The 13,107-nt window shown below is 42.2% G+C and overlaps 1 protein-coding gene across 1 annotated transcript in view; it reads left to right on the top strand.

Annotated features, from left to right (window-relative positions):
• Positions 1 to 12,851, top strand: part of LOC137430184 (1-acyl-sn-glycerol-3-phosphate acyltransferase alpha-like) — a 68,090-nt gene extending 55,239 nt beyond the window's left edge. The window contains exons 4-6 of the mRNA XM_068120833.2: positions 3,257 to 3,352; positions 9,076 to 9,148; positions 12,254 to 12,851. Of these exons, the coding sequence (XP_067976934.2) occupies positions 3,257 to 3,352; positions 9,076 to 9,148; positions 12,254 to 12,375 (291 nt within the window). The 3' untranslated portion in view covers positions 12,376 to 12,851. The remainder of the gene's footprint in view (positions 1 to 3,256; positions 3,353 to 9,075; positions 9,149 to 12,253) is intronic.
• Positions 12,852 to 13,107: the final 256 nt, after the last annotated feature.

The following is a 13,107-nucleotide window of genomic DNA, read 5'->3' as shown; positions in this document are numbered from 1 at the left end:
GTACGGTGACAATCCCCCCCCTCTATTTACATGAAATGGTTTGGTCCAAAGCGAACGGCTTGCGAGTACGGTGACAATCCACCCCCTCTATTTACATGAAATGGTTTGGTCCAAAGCGAACGGCTTGCGGAGTTTGGTAAAGAAATCGCCAAAGCGTGCACAAACGCGCAGGAAAGCGAAAGAATCGCAAATTAGTTTTAATTAGTTTTAAAACATAGTTTAACGCCAACATAGTTTGCCAACGTGAAATAAATGAATACGCTCTCAAATGTGCCGTCCGAGGCAGAGTCTGTTCGGCACGTTCGGCACACGTGATAGCTCGCTGCTCTCTGATTGGTTGAATCGTTTTTTGGACATAGCTCGGTAACTACTTGTCCGATTAATATGAAACCTTGAAAAGGCACATCCTCGGGTCCCCAGCAATATACCTGGCAAGTTTAAAGTATATCGGACCCGTGGTTGTCGAGAAACAGCGGTCACAGACAAACAAACAAACACACACACAGACACACAGACACACAGACACACACACACACACACACAGAGATTGCTGGAATTATAGATAGATATATATATATATAGACTAGCAGAAGTACCCGGCATTGCCGGGCGGGGAAGGGGAGGGGAACGGGGGGGGGAGCGAGCCTCTTGGCAAAGCGAGCGATTTTTTTTTTCATAGCGTCATAGCGTTTTTTTTTTTTTTGTTTTTTTTTTTTTTTGTATACAAGATCGAGGCTCGTGAAAGAGCTAACATTAATCACACAAAAAGACAAACCGACACACAAAACACAAGGGGAGCGGTAGACAAGATGGTGAGAGAGGGGGAAGGACACAAAAGAGAGGGGGAAGGACACAAACACAACATTTGAGAACAGGGACATCGGGAGGACTTGGGGGGAGGTGGGAGAGGATTAAAACATATGAACACTGCAAGGACTCTGGGGTGAATTACCGGGGGTAGAAAAGATCAAGGTTTTCGATGGGGGAAGATAAGAGATGGTGGTGAACAGCTGTTTTAAAGACCTGGAGGGAGGAGTGGGATTGAAGGGAGTGGGGGAGTTTGTTCCAGAGGCGGGAGAAAAGGGGAATGAAAGAGTGAAGGTGAGCAGAGAGCCTAGACTTTGGCAGTTTAACCAGAAGAGGGTTGCAGGCAGATCTTGTGCGACCTGAAGGAATATTGGGGGGACAGAGCACAGAGAGAGCTGGGGGAGCAAGGCCGGAGAGGAGTCGGTAGAAGACAGAAAGACCACCAACCTGCCTGCGGTGAGTGAGTGAAAGGCCCTCGGCGTTGACTACATCGCAGGAGATTCCAATGATTCTGAAAGCTTTGGCCTCAACAGCGTGAAGCCGAGCAAGGTGTGAGGCAGGAGCACCAGCCCAGAGGGGGGAACAGTATTCCATTGAGCTGCGGATGAAAGCCTTGTATGTGGTGAGGAGCTCAGGTGTGCCAAGGAAGGACTTCGCACGACGGAGGATGCCCAGTCGGCGACTGGCTTTGGAGGCCAGCTTGGAAATGTGGTTTTCCCAAGAAAGATCATGGCAGATAGTGAGACCCAAAAGCTTGAGCGACAGAACTTCTTGGAGAGGATTGTTGAGAAAGTAGATGGGAGGGTTGTCCAGTCGGTCCTTTCGGAGAGACATTGTAAGAGTGTGAGATTTGTCAGGATTGAAAGACATGTTCCACTTGTTTGACCAGTCTGTGATTTTGTCCAGGTCTGCAGAGAGTGAGGAGGCTGCAGACTGCCGATCTGAGGGATGAGGAATGGAGCGACAGAGAGTAGAGTCGTCAGCAAAGAGATAGAGAGGATTTTCAAGAGAGTCAGAGAGATCATTGATGAAGACCAGAAAAAGCACAGGGCCCAGAACACTACCTTGGGGAACTCCAGCCTGAACAGGAAGAGGAGATGAGAGAAACCCATTCAGGGCCACACGTTGACTACGACCAGAGAGGAAGTCCGCCAGCCATGCGTGGAGATTTCCATGGATACCAAAGGAGGAGAGTTTGGAGAGCAGAGCAGGGTGCCAGACCGTATCGAAGGCACGTGAAATGTCAAGGGAGACAGCTGTTCATAGCGTTATAGCGTTTCATAGCGATTTTTCTTTTCATAGCGTTCATAGCGTCATAGCATTCATAGCGTCATAGTGTTTCATAGCGTCATAGCGATTTTTTTTTCATAGCGTCATAGCGTCATAGCGGTCATAGCGTCATATCGTTCATAGCGTCATAGCGTTCATAGCGTTTCATAGCGTCATAGCGATTTTTTTTTTCATAGCGTCATAGCGTTCATAGCGTCATAGCGTCATCACGTGATCGCTCTGAGCGAATCAGCGCCCACCTGCTCTGATTCCGTTGATTCCGTTCGCTAAAAGGCGCTGAGGTAAATATGAATAAAAAATATGGATCGTCAAATATTTTGAGTTCGGCCATGTTCGTCCCAGGCTCAATGGCCATGTCTATGCCAAATATCAAGCACGTAAGCCTCTCCGTTTAGGAGTCTATCGGTAACATTACACACACACACACACACACACACACACACACACACACACACACACACACACACACACACACACACACACACAAACTGTGTTTTATATATATAGATGTAGTCTGTGGCTGCTGGTTGCATCATTGTTGGGAGCGTGGCTGTGCCAGTGATCATGTGGTGCCCCCTGTTTCCCTTAAGCTGGGACTCATTTTGCCGACCTCGGAAGGGTGACAGCCTGAGTCAACCCACCTGGTGTTATGTAACGGCACGACAGGGGCTCAAACTCAAAACCCTAAGATCTTAAGCCAACCATCTTAACCATTAAACTAACACCTGCTGGTTTAGTGTCAGGATGTGCGATGTGAACCCCAATACATCATCATGGTGACCCATCTTGCCCCACGCCCCAGCCATGTCACCACACTCACCTCCGGCCTGAAGAACAGGTGTAAACAAGCCTTCTGTAATGAGGGGTGTAAGGAATACAAGTTCTGCAACGTTTGTGTATGTAATAAATAGATGACCCTTTGCTGCTTAATTTTCTTGATTAATAAAGTGAGGATACAAGACAAAACATTTAATAATAAGGATAAATATTGAAAGTTGTTGTTTTCACTTGATTTTAATTATTTTTTTTTAATATAAATTAGAATGATCTGAAAATGAATGAATCATTTTTAATGTGTAATGGTGATAAAGAAACAATTAATTCGAGGTTTTCGAACGAATATCTCCAGGTGTCGTGTTCCCGTTTGCCTGGCTCACAGATACGTTTATGGATATTTCCAGAAGGGACTAGAAACCATGGAAGACACCTGCTGAATTTCAGACGTGGCGGGTTTCATCTCGCTGTCCAGGCTCAAGTTTGTATATCCAGATCTAACTGTCGAGCTTTGCCTCAAACTTTGCATTTTATTGCACTGTGGTGTTAAAATCACGTCTCACATAGTCTGTGTGTGTGGCGACATCGAATTGAATATATCACATCCATGAGAGAGAGGCCTAAGTATACATCGGTGTTCTTTCATGTACATTGCAAGGACATTAGTAGACGAAGGACGAATATTTATAATGTTAAATGACCTGAGTTAATTCCCTACATTATGAGCCAACCATTCACCAAATGAGAATAAAGAGGCCAACCCATATTTTGCATCTGCCTCTGAACTTTATTATGTGGACTGCAGTGAAATGACTGCTGACATCGTCATATTTATGACGTCACCACAGCGGTTTTCTAGCGGATCAGCCCAGCTGAGTCCCATATTTGTACCTTTTCTACAAATATTATGGCATTGTTTACGTGAGAAATTCAACACACGGGGGGGGGGGGGGGGGGATGGGGGGGTGGTGGATGCCTCATCACGGTGGTTGTACCCTTCGACTCAAGTCAGGTACCAAATCTTCCCCATTCTTCCTTGCTGCCAAGATTTGTCAGGGCAGTGCAGTCACGGTCACAGTGCCGATCTGTCTCCAAATGGACCGGCCCTTTCCCTCTTGTCCGGTCTCCTCTCTCTCTCTCTCTCTCTCTCTCTCTCTCTGTCGTGGCCTTGACTTCGTGAAGATGGGGGAGAAGGGGGACGGGGGGACGGGGGGGGGGTGGGGTGGGTGGGGTACACCAGTGCCGTGTATGAGAGTCTGGCCAACTTAAATCCTGGCGCCATGTTGCATACCTAACTTCGCGCGCTGGCACTGCGAGATGTATGTCAGCTGTGGCAATCCTGTAGTTCTGTGACGAGGGAATCGATGTTATTACTGTTTGGTCGCAGATTTAATGAGGAACAACTAATTCAAGTTAAAGTGATGTGTTGTTTGTTATTGGAATAATAAAATCTGCAAGTGGCGTCATTTATTCACACGAATTGTTTGCCTGTCGCGGCACACGATTTATTGTCAGCTGCATACAGCATACTGATACATTTTATTTCTCTTGGCATGAAATTGTAATTTGATAAAATGGAGCTTGTATACTAGTTTTCATCTATTATCTGGAAACGTAACATACAAAAATAAAACATTAATAAATAATACAAATACTGCCGTACGGGAGTGCAGGCTGTTCAGATTGAATTGGGGCTCCATATCAACCTACACCCACAACGTTGTGCAGAGTCCTATGTATTGAAACAATCCAAATTAACTGCTTTTTTTGACAATATAATATTTGGAAACAGTATTATTTTCCCCCCAAAAATGTTACGTTTTCAAAGAACACTTCACTCAGGAAACTTTCACAAACAGTGACAAATATTGCGTCATAAACAAGTATTTCCTGATATATAAGCATATATAAACAGTGCATGTTACAGGGTATACAGTCACGTGAAAAAGTAAGTACACCCCATGTAAAGTTGTGACTTTTTCAACATATTTCAACATACAGCTATTTGATCTTCATTTCAACAATATTGATAGATAAAGGTGATATAATATAACAAATATCATGAAACATTCACATTTTGTAGTCCATTGTATAATTTAAATAAACATAAATGCAAATTTTGCATGTGGAAAAAGTAAGTACACCCTTGGCTCGAATAGGTGGTATTGCCCCCTTTGGCAGCAACAACCTCAAGTAGGCGTTTCTTATAACTGTCTACCAGTCTCTGACATCGACTGGGAGAAATTTTTGCCCACTCCTCCATGCAGAATTCTTTCAGCTGTGCGATGTTTGAGGGGTTTCTTGCATGCACAGCTCGTTTCAAATCCCCCCACAACATATCGATGGGATTTAGATCCGGGCTTTGACTTGGCCATTCCAGAACCCTCCATTTCTTTCTTTTCAGCAATTCCTTGGTGGATTTACTGGTATGTTTAGGGTCATTCTCATGTTGCAAGGTCCACCTTCGGTTGAGCTTCAACTTTCCGACAGATGGCCTCACATTATCCTCAAGCACGCTCTGGTACAATGAAGAATTCATCGTGGATTATATGATGGTGAGCTGCCCAGGCCCTGATGCAGCAAAGCTGCCCCAAACCATAATATTTCCACCACCATGCTTTACAGTTGGTATCAGGTTCTTGTGGTCAAATGCGGTCTTTGTTTTTCACCAAACATGTCTTCTGGTACTGTGGTCAAATAGCTCTACCTTTGACTCATCTGTCCAGAGCACTTTGTTCCAGAAGTGCTGGTCTTTGCCAAGGTGTTCATTGGCAAACTTTAGTCTTGCCCTGATGTTCTTTCTGGACAGCAATGGTTTCCTCCTGGCACACCTCCCATGTAGATCAAATTTGTGCAGCCTCTTTCTAATGGTAGATCCGTGCACTTTGACATCAACAGTGGCAAGAGCTACCTGTAGGTCCCGTGATGACATTCTGGGGTTCTTAGAGACTTCTTTCAGCATCTTGCGGTCTGCTCTCTGGCTGAACTTGCTGGGGTGGCCTGGCCTGAACAAGTTGGCAGTTGTTTGGAATCTTCTCCACTTGTAGATGATCTTCCGGACAGTCGAATGATTGATTTCAAATTGTTTGGAGATCTTTTTAAATCCCTTCCCAGACTCGTAGGCATCTATAACCTTCTTTCTGAAGGCCTCAGAGAGCTCTTTTGATCTAGGCATGGTGACGCCGCACACTTCAACAACAAAGAGCAAACCAAACTAAATGTCTGAGGTTTAAAAAAGACAGGTTCCTCCAAGATCCTCTCTAACGATGTTCTAATCATTTGCACCTGAGCTGGTGCACCTGATTCTAATTTTAGGTATTTGAAGTAGTGATAAATGTAGGGGTGTACTTACTTTTTCCACATGTGAAATTTGCATTTATGTTTATTTAAATTATACAATGGACTACAAAATGTAAATGTTTTATGATATTTGTTCTATTATATCACCTTTATCTGTCAATATTGTTGAAATGAAGATCAAATAGCTGTATGTTGAAATATGTTGAAAAAGTCAAAACTTTTCATGGGGTGTACTTACTTTTTCACGTGACTGTATGTATAATAAGGGATTATGTATAATACCTGATTTTCAGTTATTATACATAATCCCTTATATATATATAACCTATACACTGCATATGTACACGAAAAATGGTACAGGGAATATGTATAATATATATATATATGGTTGACTAAATAAATGTTAAGCTCACCAGAGACCTAATACACACGTGTCACGTCACTTTTGATTTGAAACCAATGTATATTAAGCGATTTCACTTACCGAACATAAATGAGTAAGGTGATGGATTCCTTCCAACTCGGCGTATTTTAACCGCCCAAATAGCACTTCGTTCCTTGTCTCGAGGAAATCTGTGCATTATACGACTTTGTCCTGGTCTAACAGAACATCCCCAAGTGGCACAACACACCATATTGGTTGATTTTATTGAAATATTACTCAAATGAAATATGCAACGATACGAAGCAATGGCATGGAATGGGTGCAGCAGGAAAGCTGCTCGGCTGAGGTGGTATGCAAAATGGCGCCTGTAAACCACGTGACGCGGGCTCGACCAATCACGGCGGTAGTTGAGCAGATCAAAGGCTGGCCAGACTCTGTTAATATACGGCACTGGGGTACACCATCCTGGATGTCGGTGAACTCTGAGTCGCTCCTGGGAGATCGATCAGGTGTCTCCGTGCCACAGGCTTGTTTGAGAGAACTGTCCAGGGCTATACAACAACAACAATTAGAGCCACGCAGTCTTGAGAAAAAGGACACGAAAGGGTCTTTTCAACTCTTGTTTGCGCTTCTGAGCACAATCGATCTTTCCGAGCACGTTTTCGATCACAAGCCGCGATTTTGTCTGAATCCCGATATTCCCTTTCTCAATGGAATACTGTTCTCCCCTATGGGCTGGTGCTCCTGCCTCACACCTGGCTCGGCTTCACGCTGTTGAATCCAAAGCTTTCAGAATCATTGGAATCTCCCGCGATGAAGCTATCTCTGAGGGCCTTTCACTCACTCACCGCAGGCAGGTAGGTGGTCTTTCTGTCTTCTACCGACTCCTCTCCGGCCTTGCTCCCCCAGCTCTCTCTGTGCTCTGTCCCCCAAATATTCCTACAGGTCGCACAAGATCTGCCAGCCACCCTCTGATGGTTAAACTGCCGAAATCTCGGCTCTCTGCTCACCTTCACTCTTTCATTCCTCTTTTCTCCCGCCTCTGGAACAAACTCCCACACTCACTTCAATCACACTCCTCCCTCCAGGTCTTCAAAACAGCTGTTCACCACCATCTCTTATCTTCCCCCATCCAAAACCTTGATCTTTTCTACCCCCACTAATTCACCCCAGATCCACCTTGTTTGAAATTCCAACTTCTTTCCTGGAAGTCTTGGCAGTGTCCATATGTTTTATACCTCTCCCACCCCCCCCCCCCCTTCCCATGCCTCCCCCCCAAAGCCCTCTCCCTCCCACAGTTCTCTCGATGTCTCCATGTCTCTCGGTCCCTGCTCTCAAATGTTGTGTTTGTGTCCTTCCCCCTCTCTCCCCATCTTGTCTACCGCTCCCGATGTTATTTGTTTTGTGTGTCTGTTTGTCTTTCTGTGTGATTAATGTTCGCTCTTTCACGAGCCTCGATCTTGTATACAAAAAAATAATAATAATAATAATAATAAATAAATTTTAAAAAATGCTAAGAGCACAAGCGGAAAATTTGATTGGTCGAGATGGCGTAAAATGGCATAATATTTTGACCAAGTACTGCTAAACTGGAGGTTTTTGGAAGTGCCAACAATGTGATTTGTGTTTTACAGTATTAAAATACATAATTTAATTCAAATAAAAGAAGTTTTAAAGGCTGTAGGGAAAAACTTTTTCAGAAGTGTACCACAGTTGATGCACCATTTTTTACACCATATTATTTAGCATTTTAAATTAGTTATTTGTGGCTGTTGTTTGTGTCCTTTATGCCATCCCTAAAAACAGAAAGTTTCCTGTTTGAAATGATTTTTTATTTTGTTTGTCTGCCGGGAAGATAGACTGAAACAATGACTGTACTCCTCTCTGTGCATGCGTGATCCGGACGAGATTCCGTCCATGTTGCCAAATTCAGAGCCATAGTACGTGGTGTTCCGATTCGTGTTCTACAGTGTTCAAAATATATAATTCAATTGAAATTAAGTAGTTCCTCAATCATAGACTACCGTCTGTAGACAAACAGCTATGCGTGCAGGATAAAAACAATACAGATGTCCAGGCTCATGGAAGAGCTGTTTTTAGAGCACTCGGGGCTATACACTGACGAATTGGCCACAGGTGGACTCCAATCAAGTTGTAGAGACATCTCAAAGATGATCAAAGGAAATTGGATGCACCTGAGCTCAATTTTGAGTGTCATAGCAAAGGGGTTGAATACTTATTCACTGCAGACATTTCAGATTTTCATTTTTATTTAATTTGTACAAATTTCTCAAAAGAAAATCTACTTTGACATTACCGGGTATTATGTGTAGTTAAGTGACAAAAAAATCTTAATTTAATCCATTTTAAGTTCAGGCTGTAACACAACAAAATGTGAAAAAGTCAAGGGGTGTGAATACTTTTTGAAGGAGCTGTGTTACATTTTGTTGCAAGATCACGTGTTTTGCCTGTTACTGATCATACAAACTTCAAATATCATTTACCAGACTGTTTTGCAGGTCCCAATAATTCCTGTTGTTTTTTCATCGTATGCGAAGTTCTACAACAAGAAAGACAGGAAGTTCAACTCAGGTGTGTTTTCCTTTAACACTTGACAAAAGGTGTATGATGTTCCACAAGCCAAAGCTCACTATATTGCTTACTACTTTTGTGTACACACTTCTAGGACTGGTGATCACTAAATCAGTAACCTGGTTCCTCTATTAACCCCCAGATCATTAAACTTCTAAAATCCAGGCTGACCCCCACCCCCTCCCCCACACCTCCCCCACACCTCCACTCATTTCTTCTCTCTTATCCTGTTTGTGAAACCTCCTTCCAGAGGCTGTTCAGTCCCACTCTGCCTTCCAGTGCTTCAGGCAAATGGTGCACCACCATCTCATGCCCTCCCCCGTCCCCACCTGTGATCTTTTGTACCTCCATTAACCCAACCTAATCTAACCCCCATACGTCCAGGTTTCTAGCATTCCTTCCATCCTCTGGTAGGAAGCATCCTTCCTTTCAAACATCCACAGGATTCCATCCATCAAATGGCATGTTATATACAGTATTATGGAATGTGCTTCTTCATCCTAGGAAGCTTTTATCAGCTTATAGCATCAATTGTAGTTCACAAATGTGATACAGCTGTTCTTCATATGTAAAGAAGATCCTGAAGTTGTTAAGCAAAGGTGAGATTCGATCTATCAATGGAGTCGTTTTTGCATATTTATTTTGCGAAACAGCGTGGCTGTTTGGAGTTGTGTAGATAAGACCTACTTGGGCTTGGAGCCTAATCTTACTATAATTCACCAAATGTCTGTCCGTCTGTCTGTCTGTCTGTGTCCGTCTGTTCCCAGGTACCGCAAAAATGGCTGAACCGATCACAACGAAATTTTGGATGGGTAATCCTGGGACCCCCTGGAGTAAAATAGGCCATATTGTTTTTCCAATTTTTTTTCCAATTTTTCCAATTTCCAATTTTCCAGCTTTTCCAAACACGATGGAATAATATTTACCGATATGAACAGTGATGTGGGTTTTGTTGAAATTCTACAAATACTGTTTAGATTTTGATGATTTGCGTGTGATATTATTTAACGGATGTTTATATGAATCGTTTAAAATATAAAAAAAGCCTTAAATTTCTGATATTTTGCCTTTTCATTTGGGCCTCCCAATTGAAGCCCGCCCGTAGGACGGGTACCGTTGCTATTCACTTTAATTTGAAGTGGAACGTATAGGACAATGGTTGGACCTTGAGTTATTCAGAACGACCTCCTGTAACAAGGGGAGGGAATAATAGTGAATCATGGTGCCCGCAAGGCTAACCCCCGCTCTAGCGGGGAAAATGGCCTTAAAACGATCATTCATTCATTCATATATACCACCCTGATGGGCATTAATGAGCCAGCTGGGTTTTCGCCAAAACATGGCGATGCTCTTGAATCTCGCTCAACTTCCTGAGAATACAATTCCAATTACTACTGCTACCTTCAGCTACACTTGAACCGACAGACCTACAAAGTTGCAGTCCAGTGTCCTCAGCAATAGGTAGTATACTGTACTATGCGTCAATTCCTACATCAATTCAATATAAATTCCGCTGTGAGAATGAAACTGCATAATGCTGCCACCATTCTGGGAGGCAAATTGAGGTTGGGAGAAGTACAGGGTGGGCCATTTATATATTCATGGTTTTGAACCCCTGTAATTATATTGCTAAGAAATTAAATCGAACAAAATATTTACAGGATATAGGTACATATTTCAAGTTTTATGGTAAAAAAATTTCATTGAATTTACAAATGTACAAAATTTGTTATGAATTTTCATGTGATTTCCATCATTTTCAAGCAATGTGTGCATCCTTTTGGGATACTCCAAGACCATTTTCTGTCACATTTCTCCAAAAGCTGCTTGAACCTGCTCTTTCAGGTCTGGAATGTTCATGGTTGAGTTGCGCAAACCTTGCCCTCAAGAAAGCCCCACAAAAAGAAATCGCACGGGGTGAGCTCTGGTGAACGAGGGGGCATATTGGGTGAACTGCAACCCATCCACCGGTCTGTCTCTTGAGCCATTCTTGGCAAATCAAATGCCTCTTCAAATGCAAATCAAATCTTGTTCAAATCAAAAATTCAAATCAAATTTGCAAATTCTTTCTTTGTTCAAATTAAAATTAAAATTTTTATTCTAAATTCATTCAAAATTCAAATTCAAATGTTCAAATTTTCAAATTCATTCAAATGTTCAAATTTTCAAATTCATTCTTATGTTCAAATTTTGTTCAAATTCAAATTTGCTTGTTAAAAAAAAAAAATCAAATTCAAAAATGCAAATCAAATGCAAATGAATCTTTGAAATGCAAATGAAAAATTCTTGGCAAATTTTCAATCGAATGTCTTGTTGAGCCATTCGCGGATCTGGAGACCCCAGTGGGGTGGGGCTCCGTTTCCTGTGGAGCTTTCTTGATAGTAAGATTTGTGCAACACAACCAGCGAACATCCAAGACCTGAAGGAGCAGATTCAAGCAGCTTTTGGAGAAATTACGGTCGGAATGTGACAAAAAATGGTCCTGGAGTATCGCGAAAGGATGCACATCACATACTGCTTGAAAATGATGGAAATGACATCGAAATCCATAACTAAGTTTGTACACTTCTGAATTCAATAAAATTCTGACCACAAAACTTTAAATATGTACCTACATCCTGTGAATATTTTGTTCGATTTTGTTTCTTAGGAACAGAATTGCAGGTGTTCAAAAGCAGGAATAGATCAATGGCCCACCCATATATGAGCTGGTGTGTGACCATTTCATCAGTGGTATCTCCCATACTGGACTTGGTATTAATTAATGAATTCTAGTCTTTATCTGTGCGTGTGTCTGCCAGGGTGGCTTAGCTGTCTCGTTTTTGTCTCCAATAATGGCGGATGGTATTCTTATCCCTGAGCGACGTGATGTCATTGCATACTTCCGATGGGGTTTTTCTTGTACATTTCGGACTTTAGGTATCTCGTGGTTCTCATTGCCATTTAGTGTACCCCGCAAATAAAAAGAAACATTTCCACATATTACAATTATTTCTTTCGAATAATTTATCAGTCTTAATGATTAGAGAATTGTTTGAATGAAGTTATCACAGTTGTGGTGCTGTGCTTTTAATCTGAGCCATCGTTCCTGCATGCATTTCCCAGGCCTCTGCTGCTTGACTGTTCTACCACCAGTAGAGACACGAGGACTCAATGTGACTGATGTCCCTGAACTGACAACCAACGTGCAGTGTGCCATGTCATCCTTTTTTATGGACAACCAATGATGTTGGTTGTCCATAAGACATGTCAGTCATGAAAGACTACGTGCCTTCAGAAAGTATTCACACCCCTTGACTCTTCACATTTTGTTGTGTTGCGGCCTGAATTTAAAATGGATTGAATTGAGATTTTTTTTGTCATTGATCTACACATAATACCCCATAATGTCAAAATGGAGTTTTTTAAATTTTAATTAATTAAAAATGAATAGCTGAAAATGTCCATAACTTTTTGAGATATCATGCTATGTATAGTTTTTGGCCCTATCTCTCAATGGTGAAGGATCACTTAAAAAATTATACTATCCGGATCCGAATGTTGTGGACGGATTTTGGGAGAAACTTGGTGGAGAAGTTGTGTGTGTGACGAGGAAGAATCGATTCAATTTTGGTGAAGATCCGGATCTAGATAGAAGAATTTAAGTGAGTGAAGTGAAGAATTTTTAACCAAATCTAATAATAAATTGTCTTCTGCACAATTCGAGTTTGAGTTTCTGATGACGTCGTCAATCAATGTGCTCTCGGCGTTGGCGGCCATGATGTATGACATTCTCCCTCCATGACATGGTGATTTAAATTATAACAGTTATTTGATCTGTCTGGCTAAGAAAATTAATTATTGGAGGATGTTTTAGAGTCCAGACAGAGATATGTTTCTAAGCTATCTCTAATCGGCACATAAAGTCGTGCTAACCACTGGTAAATTGGCACAACTGCCCCCATGATGGCGGCATAGAT

The sequence above is a fragment of the Myxine glutinosa genome, chromosome 6 (genome assembly GCF_964187855.1).
Source record: "Myxine glutinosa chromosome 6, kmMyxGlut1.1, whole genome shotgun sequence".
Taxonomy (NCBI): domain Eukaryota; kingdom Metazoa; phylum Chordata; class Myxini; order Myxiniformes; family Myxinidae; genus Myxine; species Myxine glutinosa.
This window is presented reverse-complemented; position numbering and strand designations above follow the sequence as displayed.